Source organism: Macaca mulatta, chromosome 3 (assembly GCF_049350105.2).
Source record: "Macaca mulatta isolate MMU2019108-1 chromosome 3, T2T-MMU8v2.0, whole genome shotgun sequence".
NCBI classification, from domain to species: domain Eukaryota; kingdom Metazoa; phylum Chordata; class Mammalia; order Primates; family Cercopithecidae; genus Macaca; species Macaca mulatta.
Window position 1 is genome coordinate 169,015,230 of NC_133408.1, and position 26,593 is coordinate 169,041,822.

Here is a 26,593-nt window from a genome sequence, read left to right on the forward strand (position 1 = left end):
ACAAACAAAACTTGTTAAGTGGTAAGGCTTTTCCTGTCAATCTCCTAAAATGTCTTCTGGTTATATTTGGTATAGAAATGCCAGTCCTTCTGGCTCAAGTTATCTGACTTCAGTCATTGGACGAAGGAGTTCCTTTTTACCTGAGTGAGGGAAAGGGGAACCAGCTTAGTACAAGTGGACTGAGGTGAACATTCTTGTTAGGAGGAGCAGAAGTTTAGAGATTCATCAAGCAAGCAAGTGATCTGTCTCACTTTGTTAAATTATGAGTAAGAGATCAGAATTGCTGTGGGTGATGGTGAACATTCGTATTTGAGTTCAATTAATTTCTGTTTCCATTTCTGGTAGTGGCATTGGGCAAAGTTGCCACTTAAAGAGCTGTTAGAGTTCTAATTCTTACATAATTAGGTGTTTTAAGTTGTGACTTGATCAGGGCCCCAAGATTATCCAGGATGATGTCATTTCTAAGATGTAATCTGATACGAAAATGAATTTAAAGAGTAATTTTAAATTAAGTAAATTTAAAGATAAAAGGAATGATTTGGGACTAGTACACCTGGGACTAGGACCTTTGGTCTTCTGACTTATATTATAAGGCATGGTATAGTAGATAGAGCTTTGGCTTTAGCATAAACACAGGCTCAAATTCCAGTCCCATCACTTACTTGCTGTGAGACCTTGGACAAATCATTTGTTCTCTCAGAGTTACACTTTCCCACTTTGTCAAGTGAGAATAATACTGCCTACTTCGTAAGGTTCTTATACAAATTAATGGAAGTAACATATACATAGAACTGTGAATATAGGCACTTACCGAACTTTTCTCTTCCAGAGATGTCAATAAGCAGTATGCAATATGACCTCGCTCTAAATAAAGATTATCCTTAAAAAAGAATCTGCTGGCTGGGTGTGGTGGCTCACGCCTGTAATCCCAGCACTTTGGGAGGCCGAGGCAGGTGGATCACCTGAGGTCTGGAGTTCAAGACCAGCTGACTAAAATGGTGAAACCCCATCTCTACTAAAAATACAAAAATGTAGCCAGCGTGGTGGCACATGCCTGTAATCCGAGCTACTTGGGAGGCTGAGGTAGGAGAATCACTTGGACCCGGAAGGTGGAGGTTACAGTGAGCCGAGATCGCGTCATTGCACTCCAGCCTGGGCAAAAAGAGCAAAACTCTGTTTCAAAAAAAAAAAAAAAAAAAAATAATAGAATCTGCCATTTTATGTCCTTTCTTATGCTCAACAAGCAGTCTTTTTTTTTTTTTTTTTTTAAGGAAGAATTCACATCACTTTCCCCCAATCTATGTAGCAGACAGTTGAGTGTAGCTTTCTTCTTCACTATGTCTCTTTCAGAAATCAGCAAATAAAGAATGTGATTCTTTGTCCTTTTGCTTGAATATTTGGCATGTAATAAGATTGTTGTGATTCTGGGGACTGAGGAGATAAGAAACTTCCCTTTGTAGTCTTACCTTCCATGAACACACATTTTGTGAAAAGAGCAAACTCGGTCACCCTATGCCAAATCAGCAACAATCTTGAGCTGGGCCTAGAAACCAAATGTCAAACCTGTATAAAAGATGCACAATTCAGAGGAAAGCAGTGAACTGGAAAAATTGATTTCCTTGGTGACAGAGCTGAAATCAGTGTCCCCAGTCTAGCTAATCCAAGGACATAGAGTATAGGGTAGGGCCTGCCTGAGTACTTGGCACCATTAATTTTTTTTTCTTACTCTTTTAATAAAGTCTCTCATTGTTTTAGTGGCTCCGTGGTTAATTTTTTTCTAATGAGACTAGGTTAACTAAAATCATCTGACATGGAAAAGGAGGAGGTAAGGTTGAAAAGGAACCTAATTAGCAAGTTAATTATAGCAAGCAAAAAAGTGCAGTGGTTATATAAATAAGCTATTGTTATGCGCATGCAAGTTGGGCCTTGTCAGGGGACTTGCCAAGGTTTAGAGGTCAGAGGATCCATGTAATTAGGTGTTTAGGAAAAAAATAAATAAAAGCAAAACAGCCACCAGAAGTAGGAATGGCTGATGAGCCACTAACAGAAATGCCTTATTAAACTGGGGCTGTACTGCTGAAGGGGTTATTGGAGCTGCTTCAGGGATTCCAAGGAAGAGTAGTCCCCCACTCCCCAGCCCCAAAAGCTGGCTGGAACCAGAGCCAACAGAATTGCTGATGAGGAAAGTTTAAAGGCCTGATCACAAGGGTCCCTGGACCACAGAGGTGGCAGTGGGGCTGGTAATGTCACTATGCTGGGCAGCAAGAAGAAATACATTGTTAATGGCAACTCTGGGATTAAGGCCCAGGTGAGGCTAAGCTCTTATTTACCAGTCTTGCCGCTGCTATAGCCATTATTGTAAAAAGCCAGCTGCTTATACTCTTTTTCCCCTCCTTTCCTGCTTTCATCCGTCCCTCTGGCATAAGGTGAACTACCCCTCTTTTAACAGTCTCTTTTCCTCCTTTGCCTTAATGCCTGTTGGAATTAGGCAATTCTCTCTCATATGGAAAAGGAGGATTTCTTTAAAAGATCCTGGTTCCAGACAAGGTAGGAAAGTTAGGGTTATAATCTACTAAGGTACCACAATTGGGGTGGGCAGATTACAAAACCAATCCATTACAAAGTGGACTGTTGAGTGAAGAATATATTGGTGTTTAATTATTGAGAGGAGGTAGACACCAGGGAGCCACTTAATTCATGTTCTAGTTGTCAGAGAAAGATACTTGTTTCCCGGGGAAAATTGTATAACTTATATTTAAGTGGTTAATCTTGCTCTAATATTTTTCTGTCTTAAAGAAACTTGACTTCAGTATCTAACCAATAAGCAAGGTTTTAGAACCCTATGTTCTAAGTGGATAAAGCCTTGCACAACCTAGTCTTCTTTAGTCCTAAAAGATAGCATGAACTTGTCCCAGGAAGGAGGGATTACTGTAAATAGAAAACACTATAGAGAAGACAGCTCAGCTCAGAGAAACTGGTTTGAGATGATAATGCAGCTAGATAGCTACGTGGTTTATTCACCCTGATCCTACAATCTAGGGAATAAGAGTGACTGGCCCCCTCTAGTGGTGTGTGTACATGGTGTGTGTGCATATGCACCCACATGTGCATGTACGCAGGTGTGAGGTTGTGTTGAGCATCTGAAACAGGGTTTATTCTTCTTTAAAGGGGACACTGGAAAAGTTAGTGACTCAGGGTGACCTTTGAAAAGTTCCATTATTATTCCTTTTCCTAGATGGGCTTCTAAAAAGAATAAAGACATGTGACTGTTTTTGCAGCCTGACTGCTATCCACCTCCCAGCTTTCCACCTTTCCTCTTCTTCTTAGCTCTTTTTGCCCTTAAAAATCATTTTAACTTTAGACTTTGTTTATGTTTACCATATTTACTGAATATTCAACCAAGTATAGAAGTGAAGATAGAATATACTTCAGATATATTGATTCAGCACTTGATTGAGTGCCTAGGATTTGTGCCTGAGGATATAAGGGTGAACGAGTATCACAGCTTCTCCCTTTATGAGCCTATAGTTTATAGAGAATACAGGTAAGTAGACAGATAGTTACATTTAGTGTGGTAAGTGCTGTGCTAGGAGAAATGCAATACATGAAAGTTCATGTACGTCCTATGGGAGTACATGGAAAGGCACTTTATCTTTTTGGAATAAGTTGTTAGTTGAGCAAAATAATCATCTTTGTCATTTTTTTTGTTTGTATATGAAGAGCTTCTTATCTGATGAGTTTTCCTATTGCTGAAAACAATTTGCAAGCCCTAAAGCACTTTGCAGGCTTTATTTGTTGTTATGGCTATGAAAAGACTATGAATCCCCCTAAAAGGCAATGTGAAGCTAATTCAATTTGGCATTGGTCCCCTTGTCACAATACTCAAGTGACTCATTAGTTACCTCTAACTGTGGGAAGTGGAGCCATCAGTTCCTCCTTTCATTCTGGTGTACTATATGTTCTGCCCATCAAGGAACCATCTTTTTGTCATTAAAGGTAGAGTCACTTGTCAGATCTTTGATCATTTTCATTAGACCTTCCTCTGTGCCACCTTGGATTCAGAATAGGCAATTATACAAACAGAGAAAACGAAAAAGTTATTAATTGAATAAATTATATGAGCTTTTTTCCCCCAAACAAGTATAGTTTATAAATGACCTTTGATTTGTAGAGTATTATAAAGTATCAGCTGGAACCTCCAACAATAGGAGAAAGATAAAATTGTAAGAAAATCATTATCAAATAATCATCAAAAATGCAACCTCCAGAGTGTGATATGAGGTTTATACATATACAGTCAAGTAATCTGCTCCTTCTACATCTATTATAGTTAATGATCAATCTTACTGCTTTTAGGTATTTTATAACATCAAGTATTAAAAAATAAATATTTACTTACTAGCCAGGCGCGGTGGCTCACGCCTGTAATCCCAGCACTTTGGGAGGCCGAGGCGGGCAGATCACAAGGTCAAGAGATTGAGACCATCCTGGCTAACGTGGTGAAACCCCGTCTCTACTAAAAATACACAAATTAGCTGGGCGTGGTGGCACACACCTGTAATCCCAGCTACTCGGGAGGCTGAGGCAGGAGAATCGCTTGAACCCGGGAGGCGGAAGTTGCAGTGAGCCAAGATCACGCCACTGTACTCCAGCCTGACTACAGAGTGAGACTCCATCTAAAAAAAAAACAATTTACTTACTAGTACTGGAAAGCTAACTAGTATATTTTAGAAAAGCTTTAACGAATTAGTGTGGCTACCTGCAGGAGTTACGAGAGCATTGAACTGTGGGGATCGGGTAGGGAGTGGATTTATTGAATTTTCTGCTATGTTTCAATTTACATGCATTGTCTTATTGAACCCTCTCTAAAACCTGTGAGGTAAGTACTTTTATCTCTGTTGTATTTATGGAAAAATGAGACTCACTAAAGCATCTTGAGCAACATCACACAGTTAATGAGTGGCATAGCCAGAATTTAAATGCAATTTCAGAATGTTCATTCTTAATGAAAAGCCTTTTTAAAAATTATTAAATCATACCATTTCCTGATATTCTTGAAACCTGAATGCAAGTAATTTTGCCTTCCTGTACCTTGCAATTTTCTCATTTAGATATATGGAGCTTACAAATATAATAATCTCAAATATTCTTTCCTGTACCTTGCAATTTTCTCATCTAGATATATGCAGCTTACAAATACGATAATCTCAAATATTCTTTCCAGTTTTACTTTTCAGTGAAACTGTAGAAAATATTTCTGAATATGACTCAACTTTCTAAAAATTTAAGCAGAATATCCCATTCTCTATTTGTGGGGAGTGGGGTGTCACAATTTTATTGTAAAAAGCATATAGTCCAAGAGTGGCCCAGGCACACTGGCTCATGCCTATAATCCCAGCACTTTGGGAGGCCGAGGTGGGTGGATCACTTGAGGTCAGGAGTTCGAGACCAGCCTGGCCAACATGGTGAAACCCCGTCTCTACTAAAAATACAAAAATTAGCAGGGCATGGTGGTGTGTGCCTGTAATCCTAACTACCAAGAGGCTGAGGCATGAGAATCACTTGAACCCGGGAGGTGGAGGTTGCAGTGAGCCAAGATTGTGCCACCGCACTGCAGCCTGGGTGACAGAGTAAAAGTCCATCTCAAAAAAAAAAGAGCGTATCAAAGATTTAAATTTGATTAGAAACATAGTAGGAAAAGAATGAGACATCGCCAGACACAGTGACACATGCTTGTAGTCCCTGCTATGTGAGAGGATGAGGTGAGAGGATTGCTTGAACCCAGGAGTTCAAGGCCAGCCTGGGCAATATGGAAAAACCCCATCTTGGCCAGGCACGGTGGCTCACGCCTGTAATCCCAGCACTTTGGGAGGCAGAGGCGAGCGGATCACTTGAGGTCAGGAATTCGAGACCAGGCTGGCCAACATGGTGAAACCCCATCTCTTCTAAAAATACAAAAATTAGCCGGGCGTGGTGGCGGGCACCTGTAGTCCCAGCTACTCGGGAGGCTGAGGCAAGAGAATCGCTTGAACCCGGGAAGTGGAGCTTGCAGTGAGCCGAGATCGCGCCACTGCACTCCAGCTTGGGTGACAGAGCGAGACTCCATCTCAAAAAAAAAAAAAAAAAAAAAAAAATAATAATAATAAAAGAATTAAAAAGTATTCTTCTCTTCAAAGAGTCTTAACATTCCAAACGTAGGTTGATACAATCAGATCAACTGTTAGGTGAAAGCCTATAATACAAGCCTTGAATTGCTGTCTCAAAATGGAGGTTCTTTTTCTCCATATAACTAGGTTTCTTTTTCTTAGCAGATCCAGTTTGCTGACCAGAAGCAAGAATTCAACAAACGTCCCACCAAAATTGGACGTCGCTCTCTGTCTCGTTCCATTTCTCAGTCATCTACTGACAGCTACAGCTCAGGTGAGTACTGAGCTGCTGTGGACCCAGCTGTTGAGGCTAATAAGTATGATCTCAATGGGCCCTCCTGTCTATCCAAGGCTAATTAAGCATGACCAAGACTGTGCTTTGAATAAAAAATACTCTGAGTTAAAATTTAGACTAAAATTCTGGGTGGAATCTTTGGATTCCTCTTGGCGGTTCAGATTGGAGCTTAATAGAGGCCTCCGCTTCCAATAGAGGCAGAAGAGGGTGATTAAGGAAATTGAATTCTTTAATCTACTCAGAAGGGTGGGAATATGTCATTGATGACCTTTCCTGAACAGTGTGTGTATATATTTGTGGGTTTTTTTTCTTTTTAATCCTTCGAAAATAAAAAAGTTCTTCATCCCTCCATCTGGTACTTGCAAATTAACAGGGAAACCTCAATTGCCCCAAGAAATAAGGAAGACACTGCAGCTAGTTCAAGCAAGTGAGCCCTTTGCCTTCTCCCCTAAGCCGTGACATTGGACTTCTTGTTACTCCTCCCATCCTTTGCACTGGCATTAATTCAAATACATGTGCCCTGGGACTGAGTTATCATTTAATGCCAGGTAAGCTGTTACTGTGTAGGACCCCTTCAAGGCATTGGCCATTTGTGCTAAATGCTGCCTAGTATGAGTCTGATTCAATAAGGAGTTAGTTTATTTTGCTCTTGTGTTGGGATGTGGTAGGGAACTGAGTGCTTGCCCTAGTTACCTCTTCACATTATAAATAGTAATATTCATTAGAAAATTTTTATCATGACCTGAAATTTTATTTATTCTTCATACAAATAGGAAAGTAATATTTGTTATATAAAGTTGAAGAACAGTTGTTTGGGAAGCTAGCTTTTAGGCGGGGTAGATTATATACTTTTTACATTTCTCTTTTTACTTTCTCCCCACAGTAACAGTGAATGATGTAAAGCATATGACATCACTTCCTATGGATTTTTATCTAAAGATACAGAATCTTGTACTACCTTTTTTCGGGGGTAGCACAGGATTTGAGACAGGGTCTCACTCTGTCACCCAGGCTGGAGTGCAAGTGGCATGGTCATAGCTCACTGCAGCCTTGACCTCATGGACTGAAGTCTACTGAGTATCTGAGACCACAGGCGCCCACCACCATGCCTGCCTAAATTTAAAATTTAAAATTATTTGTAGAAATGGAATCTTGCCATGTTGCCCGGGCTGGTCTCGAACTTCTGGGCTCAAATGATTCTCCTCAGCCTCCCCAAATTCTGGGATTACAGGTGTGAGCCACTGCGCCTAGCCGGGAAACCTATCTTATTCTACTGAAATAAGCAGTGTTGAAAATTCACGAACTGTTTAATGTAACTCTGGAAACCATAATAATTGTGAAAAATGTGAATTGTAAAATAGTTTGTAACATTTTAAGCTGTGGGTTTCTGCATGTAATCTAAAGATTGATACTAAGTAATAATAATAATGTCAAATTTTAACTCCAGCTCAGTCTCTCCCCTACACACTAGATATACATATCCAACTATATTCCTGCAGAGGAAACCAATACCTGCCTTCCCACCCAACCCCCATAGTCAGGAAGTGTACTTTAAAAAATATCTATTTACCTGGAAGAGAGTAATGATGCCCTTGGTTTCTAAGTGAGCACATAGTGACTTGGCATAGCTCGTTGGTAAATGATATGGACTGGTATCGTCCTGGTAAACTTGGACCTTTTAGATTAAACTATATGAAATTACCATTTTTTTAAGTCAAAAATTGCCAACCTAATGTATCTATTTAATGATATTAAGTTCAGGTGCAGGAAGTCAAAACATCCTGGAGAAGAAAAAGAACTTAAAGATCTCATTCGGCTTCCCACTAATTGCTGACCTCTTTGGGAGCATTTTAAATCATAGGATGCTACTTACTATACATAGTTATTTATCTCCTGATAAGTTCTTATATAATCCCTGGAATTTAAAGATTTTATTTAAAATTTGCTGGTTTTGTTTGCCTGATTTGGGGGTATCCCACTGTCCTGGTTACCCTCATCTGGACATATTTCAGATTAGGTATCATTTTAAAAATATTATGCTTATCAACATAATATTCTCAATGGTCTGAACTAATCTACAGGAAGTGTTCCGTAAACTCAGTGCTTTTAAAATGAAACCCAGGCCAGGTGCGGTAGCTCACGCCTGTAATCCCAGCACTTTGGGAGGCCGAGGCGGGTGGATCACGAGGTCAAGGGAGCGAGACCATCCTGGCTAACACGGTGAAACTCCGTCTCTACTAAAAATACAAAAAATTAGCTGGGCGTGGTGGTGGGTGCCTGTAGTCCCAGCTACTCTGGAGGCTGAGGCAGGAGAATGGCGTGAACCCGGGAGGTGGAGCTGGCAGTGAGCCAAGATCGCACCACTGCCCTCTAACCTGGACCTGGAGGACAGAGCGAGACTCCGTCTCAAATAAATAAATAAATAAATAAATAAATAAAATGAAACCCAGACTGTTTGTTTCTTTAGCAGCTGCATCACATGCACTGTTGCTTTGTTTTGTTTTTTGTTTTTTTCTTTTTCTTTTCCCCTTTGAGTGAATGGTTGTCAAGCCCTTTTAAACAAACTCTGACTAGAAATGCCTACTACCTTGATTATTGGACTAGGAGTTAGGAGAGACATAGTTTCTAATCTTTGATCCATGTTTCATTTGTTGTGTGATGCTGGAAAACTTGCACCTGGCATCTTCATAACTCAGACAATGGAAAGTTATATACAATGATAGAAAAAAAGCTTCATGTGCATCGAATGAAAGCCAAGAGTAATGGAACTGACTCACAGCTTTCTAAATAATGACAAGACATATATGCAAATGTGTGTCAATAAGAACTTGGGACCCATTTTCAGCATACAGTATAATGGGTATACATTATTTAAATTATGTATAAAATTAAAAGTCATTTCTATGTATAAAAATTAAAAGTTATTTAAATTCAGCATACATTTAAATGACTAGGCTGGGCACAGTGGCTCATGCCTGTAATTCCAGCATTTTGGAAGGCCGAGACAGGCAGATCACCTGAGGTCAGGTGTTCAAGACCAGCCTTGCCAACATGGTGAAACCCTGTCTCCACAAAAAATATAAAAATTAGCTAGGCGTGGTGGCACACGCCTGTAATCCCAGCTACTCCGGAGTCTGAGGCATGAGAATCGCTTGAACCCAGGAGACAGAGGTTGCAGTGAGCTGAGATTGTGCCACTGCACTCCAGCCTGGGCAACAGAGTGAGACTCCATCTAAAAAAAAAAAATTTTTTTTTTTAAATAATAATTTAGGCTGGGCGCGGTGGCTTATGCCTGTAATTCCAGCACTTCGGGAGGCCGAGGCGGGTGAATCACCTGAGGCCAGGAGTTCGAGACCAGCCTGACCAACATGGAGAAACCCCGTCCCTACTAAACATACAAAAATTCGCCGGGCATGGTGGCACTTGCCTGTAATCCCAGCTGCTCAGGAGGCTGAGGCAGGAGAATTGCTTGAACCCGGGAGACAGAGGTTGCGGTGAGCTGAGATTGTGCCATTGCACTCCAGCCTGGGCAACAAGAGTGAAACTCCGTCACAAAAAAAATTAATAATAATTTAAATGACTATAGAAATTAAACTGGAAAGCCCCAAAGACTGACCTCTTCCCTTCTCAGTTTATAGTTTCTCCCTAGATGAACTCATTTATCTCATAGGTTTAAATACCGTGTATTGGTGTTTGATTCTCAAATTTTATCCCAGCTTAAATCTCTCTCCTGTATATTAGATTCATGTATACAACTGCCTGCTAAGTCCTTTCACTTGAATGTTTTATAGGTATCTCTTTTTATTTTATTCTTTTTTTTTTTTTTTTTTTTAAGAGACAGTGTCTTGCTTTGTTGTCCAGACTGGAGTATAGTGGCACAGTCATGGCTCACTATAGCCTCAAACTCTTGGGCTCAGCCAATCCTCCCATCTCAGCCTCCCTGGTAACTAGGACAACAGATGTGTACCACCACATCCAGCTAATTTTTGAAAATTTTTTTGTAGAGATGGGGGGGGTCTCACTTTGTTGCCTAGGCTGGTCTCAAACTCCTGGCCTCAAGCAATCCTCCTGCCAAAGTGCTGGGATTACAGGCATGAGCCATGGCACCCAGCCCATAGACATCTCAAACCTCCCATGTATTAAAAACTGAGCTCCTCAGTTCCAACCTTACCCATCTTCAGTCTATTCTCAACACTACAGCCAAATGTATTCTTTTAAAATAAGTCATGCCATATCATTTCACTGCCTAAAACCTTCCAGTGGCTTCCCAATCTCACTCTTAGGTAAAGCCTAAAGTTCTTACAATGGCCTACATTTCTGTTCACCTCTCTACTTCCCTAAACCTCCCCACTCCCCGAGATGTTCATTTCACTCTGGCCTTGCTAGCCTCCTACTGTTATTTTGAAACATGCCAAGCACTCTCCTGCTTCAAGACCTTTGTACCTGTTCCCTCTGCCTGGAATGCTCTTTTTCCAGATACATGCATGGCTGGCTACCTTACCACCTCCAGTTCTTCACCAAAAATCATCAACTTCTCACTGAATCCTATCCTGGCTACTCTTTTAAATTGTACCCAACATGGTGACTATAGTTAATAACAATGTGTTGTATTCTAGAAAATTGCTAGGACAACAGATTTTAAGTGTTCTCACCACAAAGAAATGATAGGGATATGAGGTAATGCATATGTTAATTATCTCTGTTGAGCCATTCCACAATGTGTACATATCTCGAAACATCATGTTATACACATAAATATGTACAATTTTGTCAATTAAAAATTCATTAGAAATAAATACTATACAGAACTCCACCCAACATTCTCTATCAAATTTTCCTCTATTTTTCTTCATGGCACTTATCATATAACATATATATGTTACTAATATGTTTTGGTCTTTTCCCTTCTACTTAAATGCAGGATCCATGAGAACAGAGATTTTTTTTTTCTTTTTTTTTTTCTGTTTTACATTGCTGTATTCCCAGCACTTAGAGCTGTCTGACACATAAGAGGTACTCAATAAATACATATTGGTGAAAGGTGTTCAGAGACATTATACTTTTATACCCTTGTTGAGGTCTCTAATATACTCAGTGTGTGTGAACAACAAAAGCAGGTTTATGAGATTTCAAAAAAAGATACTTTCCTGTCCAAAGTGCTTGTTTTGCTGAAGATACTCAGAGGCTTACATAGGCTGTAGCCTCCTCTCCCTTCCTAGGGATCCTAGTACTAAGTTTTGCCATGCTTTCATTTAGAAACCTCTACCAGCTTTTCTCAACCAGGGATCCTCATCTGAATCACAGAACACAGAAAATGATTTTATAGACTTTCTTAATTTTCCAAAAGATGATACATGACTAGTACCTTTCCAGATGTGTGGAAGAGAAGTTAATTCATTATGTACAATGAATGCTTCAAGGCATTAGGACTTAATTCTAGCAGAACCCAGGTTGAACAACGCTGCATTAATCCCTGGAACTATTTTATAAGAAGCAAACTTCTGGCCGGGCGCGGTGGCTCAAGCCTGTAATCCCAGCACTTTGGGAGGCCGAGACGGGCGGATCACGAGGTCAGGAGATCGAGACCGTCCTGGGTAACACGGTGAAACCCCGTCTTTACTAAAAAATACAAAAAACTAGCCGGGCAAGGTGGCGGGCGCCTGTAGTCCCAGCTACTTGGGAGGCTGAGGCAGGAGAATGGCGTGAACCCGGGAGGCGGAGCTTGCAGTGAGCTGAGATCCGGCCACTGCACTCCAGCCTGGGTGACAGAGCAAGACTCCGTCTCAAAAAAAAAAAAAAAAAAAAAAAAAAGAAGCAAACTTCTAAAAAGCTCTTCCCCTAAGGAAAAAAACCTCATAAAAACAAATGAACAGAAGAGACTTTTTTTTTAATCAGACCATTCTCAGTGATATATTTCTGAATAAGCTGTCTTTGCAGTGAGTTACTTGGTTAAGAATGAAGAGAGAAGACAGGAGTCCCTTCTTCACAATTGGTTCTTTTTTCCCCCAAACTCTACAATTCTTATAAAGTTTGAGATATTTTCAGATTTTTCTGAACAACAAAGTTTTGTTTGTTTGTATTTGAGATGCTAACATAGCTTTTTACATTCATCAGTGAAGTCTGCTATAACCAGACACACAGGTCCCTACTGTTACTTCCATTACCAAATGAATAGGTTAGTAGGTCCCTACTGTTACTTCCATTACCAAATGAATAGGTTAGGCCCAAGAGGAGTTGCCTGACATAAAATAGTCTAATAGGACTAATTCAGTCAGGGTTCTGACTGCTGCTTCTCCTAGCAGTAGCCCACAGTATCACAGCTGCTGAGAGGTAAAGCTTGAGCCTTAAAACGTGTATACATGTTCTGTGAGATAGATTGTGGATTCTTGATTCATCATGTTGTATTCTGATTTTGGAAAATAATGAAACAAGATAACATCCCATAGTACAGTTATACTGTACTTCGTACTCCTTTTCTACATAGAAACGGAACCCTTCTGGTTATCATCTCATTGATTCATAAGACTTTTCTGGTGGTAGTTGGGGGAAAGAGCATGAGGAAAGAGGGAATCTGTTACAGTTTACAGTTAGATAAATTGAAAATTGGTCACTTAACCACTTAGGGTTGAAGCTAGAGCTAGGATTTCAGGACTATTTTAGTAGGTTATTGGTTGTTCTCGCTTATTTAAACTATGACTCTGGGCTTTAGAGTATGCTGGCAATTACAAATATTTTAGAAACTCTGTTCAAGTGTGTTTGTGCGTATGTGCTGGGTTTCTCTAAATTTTCCTAGGAACAATCCTTAATGCTATCTCAACTGTCATCATGAGTTTGTTACTCTGTGGCAGAAATGAGTATGGATTCAAAGAATAAATGAGTAAATGTCACTAATTCAGCAATAACCTTTCCACTGTGTTTGCAGAACTAGTAATACATTCTCTTGGTCTGGATCTGTCAGCCATGTCGTATCCGCATAGTAGGACAATCTAGACAACTGATATTTTTGGTTCTTACCTGATAGCAGGTCCGTATAAGGAGTTCTTTGAGGCCGGGCATGGTGGCTCAAGCCTCTAATCCTAGCACTTTGGGAGGTCAAAGTGGGTGGATCACCTGAGGTCAGGAGTTCAAGACCAGCCTGCCAGCATGGCGAAACCCGTCTCTACTAAAAATGCAAAAATTAGCCGGGCACAGTGGCAGGCGCCTGTAATCCCAGCTACTAGGGAGGCTGAGGCAGGAGAATTGTTTGAACCCAGGAGGCGGAGGTTGCAGTGAGCCGAGATCGTGCCACTGTGCTCCAGCCTGAGTGACAGAGTAAGACCTTCTGTCTTCAAAAAAAAAAAAAAAAAGGCTCTTGGAAAATAAATACATTCTGGCTCAAAGAAAAACATTGGTTGAATTAACTGTAACTACTTGACTACTGTTAAGAAAGTAAAATACTTTTTTTTCCAGCTTTTAGAATAGGGAAGTGGTATAAAGATTTTTTTTTTTTCTTTGAGTCGGGGGGAAAAATGGTGAAGCCGGAAATTGGAATGCTTCCCTTAAGGGGAAGTTTTCAAATTTTGTTTTGCTTTTTTGTTTTCTTCTGACTCATTCTTAGAAACTAAAGAGGCATAGGGAGGGGGATCTCTTCTGGGTAGAGTTAGGACTCCAGTCTCAACCTCTCAAATCACTGCCAGCCGACCACCTGCTACTTGGGTAGATTAGTAGGAGATGATGGAGGTATAAAAAAAGAGAAACTGCTAAATGATAATGTATGTATGTCATTCTTTTCCCATTCAAAATCCTAAAGCTGAGTAAGAACCCTTAAAGATGTTATATCTGGAACTGAATTTAAAATATGTGCAGAAGTGGGTAATATCAGGTATCATTTATTGAGTGCTTAATTACTGTATGCCAAGCATTACACTAAGCACTTTACATATATTATCTTACTTAATCTGCTCAACCACTTGACTCTGACAAGTCATGTTCTCCTATTATATAGGCTTATGACATCCTGATTTCTGCTTTACAGCACACATTACAACTGTTTTTTTTTTAAGCTCTAAATAACTAATTTTGTAACTAGTTATTTCTTCTTTGACTCACTGACTTGACTGAAAACTCCATGAAGGTAAGGACCATCTATATCTGTCCTATATTTCCAGCACCTAGACTATGTCTAGCACACAATAGATGCATAATTAAAATTTGAATAAACAACCGAGTGTGTGAATGACTGAATACGTGAGTAAATTAACAACTCTTTCAAATGGATCAGCTCCGCTTTATACACCCAGAAACAGAGACTGAGACTCAAATTAAAGACTGACTCCAGAACACATGACCAATATATTTGAATGGCCATTGGGAAGCATAAAAGTCATCATGACTCTGAAAAAGGATTTGAGATTTCAGGATATTCTGAATATGAACACTTTCTTCAAAAGTAATTTTCCCATAAATCTGGATCAGGGTTAGGGATGGCTATTTTTTTCTCTCTCAGGTGGTAGAAGCATGGTTCCCCTAAGCCTCTAGTTTATTAGGTATTTCTGAATATTGATTAGTAAAACAGATGACTTCCCGGAAAGCTGTTTCTGGGTTCTGTTGCCAAAAGTACTTTGAGCTTTCACTCACCCTAGGAGAGAGAACACAAACTTTTTGTACAGATTAGCTCCTTTCAAGAACAAAAGTCTCTTTGGGGATTTACTAATTCCCTCACCTCCCCTGGTGCCCATGTTCATTCCTGTTGCCTCGTGTTAGGACTTTGCTCCAGCTCCATGAGAGATTCTCAAGCCCCTCCTGCCCAAATGGTTTGTAGTGCCATGCCTGATTAACTGGGCAAGCTCAGACTTGCCTTTTACAGCCCTCCCAGAGATAGACCGTTTGCTAAGAAATCTCAGAAATGCTTAATTCTCTGGATATAAGTAGATCAGAGTATCATAGACTGTAGGCACTCTGAGCTTTCACAGTTTTCTACCCTTAAAAGTGATGGCAGTACTTTACTCCATCGAGAGATACAAACCTTTTTCTAGAGAGTGTTTCTTAACCCCCCAAAAAACTTGGAGGTTAAGAACTATCTTCAGAAATTCAAATGCAAATCAGGGAAGGACGCTGCTTCAAATAATCTAGCAAGTGGTTAGTAACTACAGAATCCTGTGAAGACTAAAAAGACCCCAGCTAAGCATGTGAATAGCAGTAGCAAGCAGCTGCCTGTTAGCCACGATAAAAAGTTTTGGACCTTTCACACTCTAGTGTATGTTGCTAAATGGATTAGTTATCAGAGCATTTTATTGTACCAAAGAGGATTTATTCACTTCTTTGGGAGTCTAAAATGCCTAACGCGGGACCCACTGAGGCCAGCAAGAAGGGAGAGCACATTGAATACTTCATTGTTAATGTCTAATTAGGTCTGCAGGCACAATTCAGCCTCATCAGAGTCCGTCTTAAAAAAGAAAGCTCTGTTATGTCAGACAAATACTTTTTGTGTGGTTCTTAATTACTTTCCCATGGATTCCTTATTTTCTAGGTCTTATCTGTTCAGTAATTGTACTAAAACACAAATTATATCAAATATTTAAGCAGCACACAGAGCAGAGTAGCTAGAATCCCAAAAATCCACAGGTTAATGACCATGATCTTGCATTAGGAACTTTCACCTAATGCTACCGTGGTGTAACCTTCCCTTTTTGCATATTCAAGGACCTCTGTGTGTTCTGAAGATGAAGTTAACCCTAATTTCAAGTTAAGGCTATCCAGGAAGAATGTCTTTGGCAATCTCTTTCAGCTTCCCTCTTCTGGTCTGTGTATAGCATGTAGTTGCTTACCAGAGGTAAAAAATTTATATGGCGTTAGGTGGCTAGAGAAGCCTCAGTTCGCTCCGTGGTTTGGAATTTTAGAGGAAGCATTTTTTTATTCCCTGAGCGTTTTTTATTCTGTCATTCCAGCGGCTTCATATACAGATAGCTCTGATGATGAGACATCCCCCAGGGACAAGCAGCAAAAGAACTCTAAGGGAAGCAGTGACTTCTGTGTTAAGAACATCAAACAGGCAGAGTTTGGACGAAGAGAAATTGAAATTGCTGAACAAGGTAAAGAAAACAAGCACCTTTTCCTTCTTAACCTGCCTGTGTCTTTTTGTCTGTATTCATCCCTTTTTATGTCTGGGGTCTGGTGAAATTTCTATGTGATAAGAATACTTATAACAAAAGAAATAGGAGTTCAGAAAACACTGGGGAAATCTGGCAAGTCTAGAAGGAACCCTATATTTGGAAAAAAAAAAAAAGGGAGAGAGACTGGATAAGGACAGGAATATAGAGAATCAGAACCCTGGAACCTCTGAAAGCCCTTTATAAAGGAAAATTCAGGTTTAATGTCTTGATCCCTGGAGAAACCTAATCTAACCTGATCAGGGGAAGGATCTTAACTTAAGAAAATAAGTTTTTCTGTTTGTTCTTTTATCTCTTATTCCCTCTTCTTTAATATTGCTGTATTTATTGGGGCTTTTCAGAAATGCCTGCATTGATGGCTTTGAGGAAGAGAGCTCAAGGAGAAAAGCCTTTGGCTGGAGCCAAAATCGTGGGTTGCACACACATCACTGCTCAGACTGCTGTGAGTTCTTTTCTTTTCTCCTTTTAATAACAATAGTTAATAATAGCCACGAGCTACCGAAAGCTTACAAGATGCCAAGCACCGAGTTAAGAGCTTAACAAGTATTAGCTCATTAATCCTTATAATGGCCATATAAAGGAGGTATTCTTGTTTCCATTTTATAAACGAAGAAGCTGAGGCTCAGAGGGCCTAAAATATTTGTTTACGGTTATACAGCTAGAAATCACAGAGTCAAGATTTTAACTTCAATATATAGTAGTCCTCCTGCTTTGTCTGTGGGGGATAAGTTTCAAGACCCCTAGTGGACACCTGAAACTTCAGGCAGTACTGAACCCTATATATATTATGTTTTTTCCTGTACATATATACCTATGATCAAATTTAATTTATGCAATTGGCCCTCCATATCCACCAGTTCTGCTTCCTGAGGATTTGACCAACTACAGATCAAAAATATTCAGAAAATAAAATAATACAGCAATAAAAAATAACAGATAAGAAATATAACAACTATTTACATAGCATTTACACTGTATTAGGTATTATAAATAACCTAGCGATGCTTTAAAATATACAGAAGGATGTGCACAGATTATATGCAAACATTACATCATTTTATTTTATTTTATTTTTATTTTTTTTGAGACGGAGTCTCGCTCTGTCACCCAGGCTGGAGTGCAGTGGCCGGATCTCGGCTCACTGCAAGCTCCGCCTCCCGCGTTCACACCATTCTCCTGCCTCAGCCTCCTGAGTAGCTGGGACTACAGGCGCCCGCCACCTCGCCCAGATAGTTTTTTTTTTTTTTGTATTTTTTAGTAGAAACGGGGTTTCACCGTGTTAGCCAGGACGGTCTCGATCTCCTGACCTCGTGATCCGCCCGTCTCGGCCTCCCAAAGTGCTGGGATTACAGGCTTAAGCCACCGCGCCCAGCCCATTACATCATTTTATATAAGGGACTTGAGCATCCTCAGATTTTGGTATCCATGGGAGTCCTGGAATCAATTCCCTGAGGATACTGAGAGACAGCTATAAATTCAACGCAGTAAGAAATGAACAACAATAACTCAAAATAAAAGAGAGCAATTGTAACAATAGACTGTAATAAAAGTTATGTCACATAAAGGAATTTATCACAGTACATAGCAGAAAGTCCAAAGGGAAGGCAGACTTCAGATGCAGGATCTCAGGGTTCCAGCTTCACCTCTCTGATTCTCTTGGAGCTGCCTCCTCAGTATGCTTACTTCACCCTCAAGCTGATAGCAAGATGCTTACAGCTATTCTAGTCATCACAAACTGACATGAAAAAGAAGAGGGACCATTTCTTCCTCGCTCAAGAGAAGTCCCTCCAGGATACTCCATCATGTCTCATTGGGCAGAACTGGATCACGTGCCTGTGCTCCATCAGTCCTAGCAAGGGGCTTGGAATTACCATGATTTGCTTACACCAGTGATTCCTACCTTACTCTCATCAGTTTTAATGTCCCCTTTTTATTAAAAAACTTTTTTTTTGCAGTGTCCCTAAATTATCCTGAAGTGAAATTCAGATATAACATGTCTAGGTACATATAATCTTTAAAAAAAATCAATATAAAATCTTAACTGAAATATGAAGGAGGAAAAAAAGAAAGTACAATACTTAAAATAATGTGTATTTCAAAATGTAAATACTCGAGGACAACTATAGTAGAACAATCAGATATTTGTACTATTTCACAGTATTATTTGAAATAGTATTATTTGAAGACAGAAAGAAATGTGTTATTGATTCCAGAGCATCAGAGCAGCATTGCCATGATTTTCTGAAATAGTAAACAACTTTTTGTAAACTTCTGAACAACAAGAACAACAAAAAGTATGAGTTTTCTCTTCATTTATATAGCTGTTACATTCCTGGAAAAACTATTGTTTTGTATTAAAACTACAAAACTACTTTTTGCTAATTTGTAAAGTGGAATTAGATTTGAGTACTCAGATAATTGTAGATAGGTTTTTCACCCATGTGAACTTTCGTTTTGACATTTGAAAATTGTACCAGCTGCAGACACAGTTTTTTGTTGAGACACTTTCAGAATATAGAGATTCCTGGTCCTGTCCACTGAATGCCAATAGCACTCTCCTTCCAATTATTGTGGCAACCAAAAATGCCCCCACAATTTTCTAGATCTCCTCTTTTATCACCAGAGATGCAGTGTATATGGAGTTGCTAACCATAATGAGACCACTATAGGGAAATTGGAATATTGAGCAATGGTCTGGAATCTTTTATGGGGATCCATAAGATCTGGGTCATCTGTGTGGCTAGATCAGCTTTCCAAAGATCATGTCTCCCAAAGCACAACACTTATATGGTCACATTCCTGATTCAGAACATTAGAGATTCCTCAAGGTACAGACAGCTACTATTAGCATCTTCACTATGAGACTTTTCTGGGTTATATGTTCTCCGAGGAAAAGAGTACCTTGACTGCCCAAAATTAATATAATAAATTGAAAAGCTATCTATTTTGGAGCTACAGACTAATGAATCAAGACAGAAACACTCTTGAATCTTTTTTGGCCTGCTCAGTCAGCGACATGAGACTTCAGTGTGGTAGCTTAAAATAGTAAGTGCTTCTCTACTGTCTCATGTTGCTGAATTACATCTAGTTTGTTTTTTACCCTTAGGCCCACTGAGCATTACCACCCTTCATGGTTCCTTTTCTATTTTTTTCCTGAATGGATTAATCACAATTAGCTTACCAATTTTAATATTAATTTATTGTTTCCACCCCACATTTTTTTCCTTTAAAAAATAACTACAAAGAAATTTTGCTTTGTTTGCCAACCTAATACTCTTTCACCCTTATCTTAGTTCATTTGGGCTGCTATAACAAAATACCTTAGACTGGGTAATTAATAAACAATAGATATTTATTGTTCACAGTTCTGGAGGCTGGGAAGTCCAAGATCAAGGCGCCAGCAGATTCAGTGTCTGGTGAGGGCCTGTTCCTCATAGATGGCGCTTTCTATGTGCCCTCACATGGCCAAAGGGGAAAGCAAGCTTCCTCAGGCCTGTTTTATAAGTACACTAATCCCATTTGTGAGGGTAGAACTCTCATGTCTAATCACCTCCCAATCACTTCCATAATCACTTTTTAATACCATCATCACCTAGGGGGTTAGTTTTTAACATATGACTCTGTGGGGGGAGGACATACATTCAGACCATAGCATTCCCCAAATACCTTAGTGTATATTTTCTACAAACAAGGACATTTTCCTGTACAACCAGTATAACCATCAGAAGTAGAAAATTAACATTGATTCATTATTACCATCTAATCCTTAGATCCCACTGGAGTTTCACTTGTTGTTCTGATAATATTTTTGTAACAAAAGAATCCAGTCCATGGTTATATGTCACATTTAATTGTCATGTCTTTTTAATCTTCATTAGTACAGAATACTTTCTCAATCTTTCTTTGATTTTCATGACCTTGACACTTTTGAAGATTACAGATCAATTATTTTGTAGAATTTCCTCAATTTGGATTTTTCTGATGCTTCCTCATTATGAGATTCAGGCTATGCATCTATGATGGGAATACAGGGAAGTGATACATCCTGTCAGGTGGCACATGATTTCAGTTTGTCCCAGAACTGATGATGTTCACTTTAATCCCTTGATTGAGATATTGTCTGCCAGGATTTTCCTCTGTAAAAGTTATTTTTCCCAGTTTATAATTAATATGTTTTTTAGACTGGGTGCGATGGCTCACGCCTGTAATCCCAACACTTTGGGAGGTCAAGGCTGGCAGAGATCACTTGAGTCCAGAAGTTCAAGACTAGCCTAGGCAACATGGCAAAACACCATTTCTACAAAAAAATACAAAAGTTAGCCAGGTGTGGTGGCATGTGCCTGTAGTTCCAGCTACGGGAGGCTGAGGTGGGAGGATTGATTGAGCCCGGAAGGTAGAGATTACAGTGAGCAGTGAGCTGAGATTGCACTGCACTCCAGCCTGGGTGACAGAGTGAGACCCTGTCTCAAAAATAAATAAAAATAGAATTAATATGTTTATGTGAGGTAATACTATGAAACTGTAAATATCTCATTCTTTATCTTTGATTTATTCATTATTTTTATTTGTATGGAATCACTGTTTCCTATTTTATTTAATAAGTTATAATCCATTACTATCATTACTTACTTACATGATCATCTTGTTACCAATTTGACCAGGGAGAGCCTCTTCAGTGTGGCTTCTGTGACTTGTCTTTTGACATGTCGCTTTCATTCTTTGAACACTTCCTTGCTTTTGGTACAAGATCACCTCCGCTTATCTTGAACATTCCATGTCCTACTCTTGGAATCAGCCATTTCTCCCAGAATGCCTGGCTCCTTTTAGTGGATCTGGGCACTAATGTGCTGTTTGGTTTTGAAATGTCATTGTTCCCAGATCCTCTTTTTTTCCTCTCCATACATGTAATTGGAGTTCCAGAAGGCAAAGAGGGAAAGAATCCATAGATTCCCATAGATCCCATAGATTTTAAGCACTCTGTTCTGATTTTTTTCTGCCAGTCTTTTTCTTTTTGTATTTCAGTTCAGTAATTTCTTTTTTTGTTGTTGTTTTGTTTTGTTGAGTAGTGTCTCACTGTGTCACCCAGGCTGCAGTGCAATGGTACGGTCATTGCAGGCTCATTGCAGCCTCAAACTCCTGGGCTCAAGCGTTCCTCCTGCCCAGTCTCCCAAGTAACTGGGACTACAGGCATGTACCATCATGCCTGGCTAATTTTTTTAATTTTATGTAGAAATGAGATCTTGCTGTGATGCCCAGGCTGGTGTCAAACTCCTGGCCTCAAGCGATCTCCTGCCTCAGCCTTTCAAAGTGCTAGGATTACAGGCATGAGCCACTGTGCCTGGCTCAGTTCAGTAAATTTTATTGGTCTATCTTCAGGTTCACTGATTCTGTCCCTGGATGTGCCCAGTCTGATGGTAAACCTGTTGAAGGAACTTTTAATTTGACATTTTTTTTTCTGGCATTTGTATTTGCCTTTTTTTTTAAGACAGAATTTTGCTCCTGTTGCCCAGGCTGGAGTGCAATGGCGCAATCTTGTCTCACCACAACCTCCACCTCCTGGGTTCAAGCGATTCTTCTGCCTCAGCCTCCCGAATAACTGGGATTACAGGCATGTGCCACCAAGCGGCTAATTTTGTATTTTTAGTAGAGATGGGGTTTCTCCATGTTGGTCAGGCTGGTCTCAAACTCCCGACCCCAGGTGATCCGCCCACCTCAGCCTCCCAAGGTGCTAGCCTTTACAGGCCAGAGCCACCGCACCGGCCTGTATTTGACTTTTTATAGTTTCCATCTCTGCTGAAATTTTCTGTCTATTCATAGATGTTGTCTGTCTTTCTCAACTAGATCCTTTAACATACACATATTACTCCAGCCTGGGCAACATAGCAAGACCCTAAAAAAGTAAAAATAAATAACATAAACATATTAATCATAGTTATTTTAAAGCTCCTGTGTGATCAAACATCTGGCTCATTTGAGAGCCTGCCTCTATTGTTTACTCATTTCCTGACAGTGTTTTTTTTTTGTTTTGTTTTGTTTTGTTTTTACTTTTTATATGTCCTGACATTTTTAATTGAGTGGTAGTATATTAGTTTTCATTATAGTCATGAATTGGGCTGGATTTAGAGTTTGTTGTATACCAATAAAGGCTTCAAATTCCTCCAGCAGTGGACTGCTATAACCTTGTAATTTGAGGTTACCAAAGGACATTCCTCAGTATTTCTGCTTTACCCTCAGTTTTCAGCTACTTCTGCACACGTGTGCCACAGAAGTGTCCTCTTTTCAAGTACCTGTCCCATCTGCCATACTAGACTGCTGCTCCTTGTTTCCTGGGGCTAAGCACACGGTGAGGGCAAGTGGGGTTTTTGGATCTCTGGTGCGGTCTCAGTCTTAGGCAGACGTCTGTGAGGGCAGGGTTTTCTCAATATTCCTGCCTCTCCTATCTGTAGCAGCCAAACTTTGCCTTGCATCTGTGGTGGGTCTTGGGCAAGACATATTTTCCTGCCCTCCCTGGAGAGCTAGAGAGGTAGCAGATCCTTACTTTGTATCAGTGAACTGTCCTGGGCCCAAAAGTTTTTCCTGTGCCTCTCCCAGAGGCAGAGAGTTTTTGCTTCTGCCTTCCTCCAGAAACAGTGGATCTTTGCCTGGTCCCTAATAGCAGGCCCACTTCCTGCTCTTCCTATAGCTTGAGGCTTTTGCTTCCTATGAGAGAAGAGTATAGGGAAGTGCCCAGGTTTCATGTCTGTTTCTGAGCACAGCCAATCAGTTCCCTGCCCCAGTCTTTCTTTTGAGCACTGGGTGGAAGCCTCTGGAAGACAGCCTGCATGTGAATGGGAAATCTACTTGTGCCTGGAGCTTCAACAAATTCCACATTGACACACTTTCCCACACCCAGCCTTTCCTAATTGTTCAAAAGTTTAGCTGACATTTTCTTATCCTCATCTGCGGCAGCCATTTCTTCCTCACATGCGCTGCCAAAGGTAAAACAGTCTTCCCTCTCTCTTTAAAAGGATGTGTCACTCTTTGGAGGGCAGTTCACTTCGGTGCTTTACGGCCTCAGCTGTGCTTTACGGCCTCAGCTCTTTGATGGGCTCAAGAAGAGTTTGGCTTTGTAGATTACCCAGTTTTGGGGGTTTGTGTGTGTGTGTTTGTTCGTTTTGGTTTTTTTGTTTTGTTTTGTTTTGAGACGGAGTCTTGCTGTGTCACGCAGGCTAGAGTGCAATAGTGCAATCTCGGCTCACTGCAAGCTCCGCCTCCCAGGTTCACACCATTCTCCTGGCTCAGCCTCCCGAGTAGCTGAGACTACAGGCACCCGCCACCACGCCTGGCTAATTTTTTTGTGTGTTTTTAGTAGAGACGGGGTTTCACCATGTTAGCCAGGATAGTCTCGATCTCCTGATCTCATGATCTGCCCGCCTCAGCCTCCCAAAGTGTTGGGATTACAGGCGTGAGCCACTGCGCTCGGCCATTTGAGACAGAGCTTTGCTCTTGTTGTCCAGGCTGGAGTGCAGTGGTACAATCTTAGCTCACTGCAACCTCTGTCTCACCGTTTCAAGCCATTGTCCTGCCTCAGCCTCCCAAGTAGCTGGGACTACAGGCGTGCGCCACCATGCCCGGCTAATTTTTCTGTATTTTTAGTAAAGATAGGGTTCACCATGTTGGCCAGGCTGGTCTCGAACTCCTGACCTCAGGTAATGACCCACCTCAGCCTCCCAAAGTGGGATTACAGGCATGAGCCACCATGCCTGGCCATGTGTTTGGTTTTTTGGAGACAGGGTCTCACTCTATTGTCCAGGCTGGAGTTCAGTGGCACAGTCACGACTCACTACAGCCTCCATCTCCCATGCTCAAGCAGTCCTCCCACCTCAGCCTTCCTAGTAGCTACCCAGCTTTTTCATGTCATTAAGGTGGGAGCTTCTCTTGTAGCTTTGTGTATTCTAAACAGAAGCAGAACTGTAAATCTGTGTTTTTTAAGAAAAGTTTTGGCTCTGAAGTCCTTGATTTATTAAATCTTATGGGGAGGCTTAATTTAAATTGGTAAAAACATAGAGTCAGCTGGAGCCTCCCTCTTCCCATGGCTTCCCCCAATACTTGCCTTCTTCTTAGAATACTGAAGAAGTTCTGTAGAGCCCAACTTGAAAATCACTGGCCTAAGTCATTCCTGTTGTATTTTCTGATTGTAAAATATATAAACTTTATCTCCTTGACTAGTTGTTTGGCCCAGGCTTGCTCATCCCCTGCTTTGTCTTTAATACAGGTACTTATGGAAACTCTAGGTGCTCTGGGGGCCCAGTGCCGATGGGCTGCCTGCAACATCTATTCCACTCTCAATGAAGTGGCTGCTGCTCTAGCAGAAAGTGGTAAGAGCTTGTTCTCTGTGCCTTTGGCTAAAGTAAGTCTCCAAAAAGCTCTGTTGTTTCAGCATAAATCTTTAAAGAAGGTTGACAATAAAAGAACTATCTTGGAAGAAATAGATCTCAATTCTTGATGAATTTACTTTTTCTGGCCTTCGCTTGTCAAATATGATCTAGTTAACTTTGCCATTTTACAGTTGACAAATATCTACCTTTGTCTAATATTCCATTATTAGGTAATGCTTTGTTTTGACTCACTGATTTACTAATAGCAGAGCACTAGTGAACACTACTCATTGAGGTAACATGGATTACAGGAGAAAATGCTTCACCCTTAGTTTTGTGACCCTATTGGTTTTCCAGCAAGTAATTTGCCCTGATTTAATGTTTGGTGTTTCTGCTTCAGGAGTAAAGAGGACTTGACCTGGCAGATTAATATTTGATCACAGCATCCACTAGTAGTTGATGGACAAAAGAAATAGAGAAATTTGGACTTTGCCAGCCTCTTGCCTTTACTCTTTGGCAGTACAGCTCAGCGTTTCATTTGTTCTTTCATTTTAATTTACTTATTTATAAGATTTCATGGCTGTATCTATGATAGAAAAATATTTAATACTTTATTAATACAAATAGTAAATGTGTACCCCAGTGAATACGCATTCATTTCTTTTCCTTTTTTTTTTTTTTTTTTTTTTTTTGAGATGGAGTCTTGCTCTGTCGCCCAGGCTGGAGTGCAGTGGCCGGATCTCAGCTCACTGCAAGCTCTGCCTCCTGGGTTCAGGCCATTCTCCTGTCTCAGCCTCCCGAGTAGCTGGGACTACAGGCACCCGCCACCTCGCCCGGCTAATTTTTTTGTATTTTTTAGTAGAGACGGGGTTTCACCTTGTTAGCCAGGATGGTCTCGATCTCCTGACCTCGTGATCCGCCCGTCTCGGCCTCCCAAAGTGCTGGGATTACAGGCTTGAGCCACCGCGCCCGGCCGTTTTCCTTTTTTTTTTAAGTAGAGACAGAGTCTTGCTCTGTCACCCAGGCTGGAGTGCAGTAGTACAATAGTGTTTCCCTGCATCCTTCAATTCCTGGGAACAGGTGATCCTCCCACCTCAGTCTTCTGAGTAGCTGGGACTTTAGGCACATGCCACCATGCCCAGCTAACTTAAAAAATTTTTTTGAAGACACAAGGTCTTGCTCTGTTGCTCAGGCTACTCTCAAACAGCCGGCCTCAAGTGATCCTCTCGCCTCATCCTCCCAAAGTGCTGGGATTAGAGGTGTGAGCCACCATGCCCAGCCCATTTTTTTTTATTTCTTAATTTAATTTCTATTTTTAATTTTTATTATTTTATTATTTTTATTTTATTTATTAATTTTTTTGAGACAGAGTCTCACTCCGTCGCACAGGCTGGAGTGCAATGGTGTGATCTCAGCTCACTGTAACCTCCGCCTCCCGGGTTCAAGCAACTCCCCTGCCTCAGCCTCCTGAGTAGCTGAGATTACAGGTGCCCTCCACTACACCTGGCTAATTTTTGTATTTTTAGTAGAGACGGGGTTTCACCATGTTAGTCAGGCTGGTCTCGAACTCCTGACCTCAGGTGACCCGCCTGCCTTGGCCTCCCAAAGTGCTGGGGTTACAGGCGTGAGCCACTGTGCCCAGCAACC

At 40.6% G+C, this 26,593-nt stretch overlaps 1 protein-coding gene across 15 annotated transcripts in view; it reads left to right on the forward strand.

The window, feature by feature from the left end:
• AHCYL2 (adenosylhomocysteinase like 2) overlaps nt 1-26,593 on the forward strand; it is a 212,708-nt gene that overhangs the window by 153,839 nt on the left and 32,276 nt on the right. For 7 of the 15 annotated variants that reach the window (XR_013415527.1, XM_077997307.1, XM_015134885.3 and 4 more), the window contains 4 exons: nt 6,312-6,420; nt 16,368-16,511; nt 16,931-17,031; nt 24,844-24,946. Coding sequence is in view for 14 of the 15 variants with exons in the window: in XM_077997307.1 (XP_077853433.1) it covers nt 6,312-6,420; nt 16,368-16,511; nt 16,931-17,031; nt 24,844-24,946 (457 nt within the window). In the remaining variant the exon portion in view is untranslated. Of the gene's footprint in view, nt 1-2,008; nt 2,309-6,308; nt 6,421-15,369; nt 15,559-16,122; nt 16,253-16,367; nt 16,512-16,930; nt 17,032-24,843; nt 24,947-26,593 lie in introns of those variants that run through there. The other 8 variants (XM_015134886.3, XM_001091796.5, XM_077997306.1 and 5 more) reach the window with 4 other exon arrangements.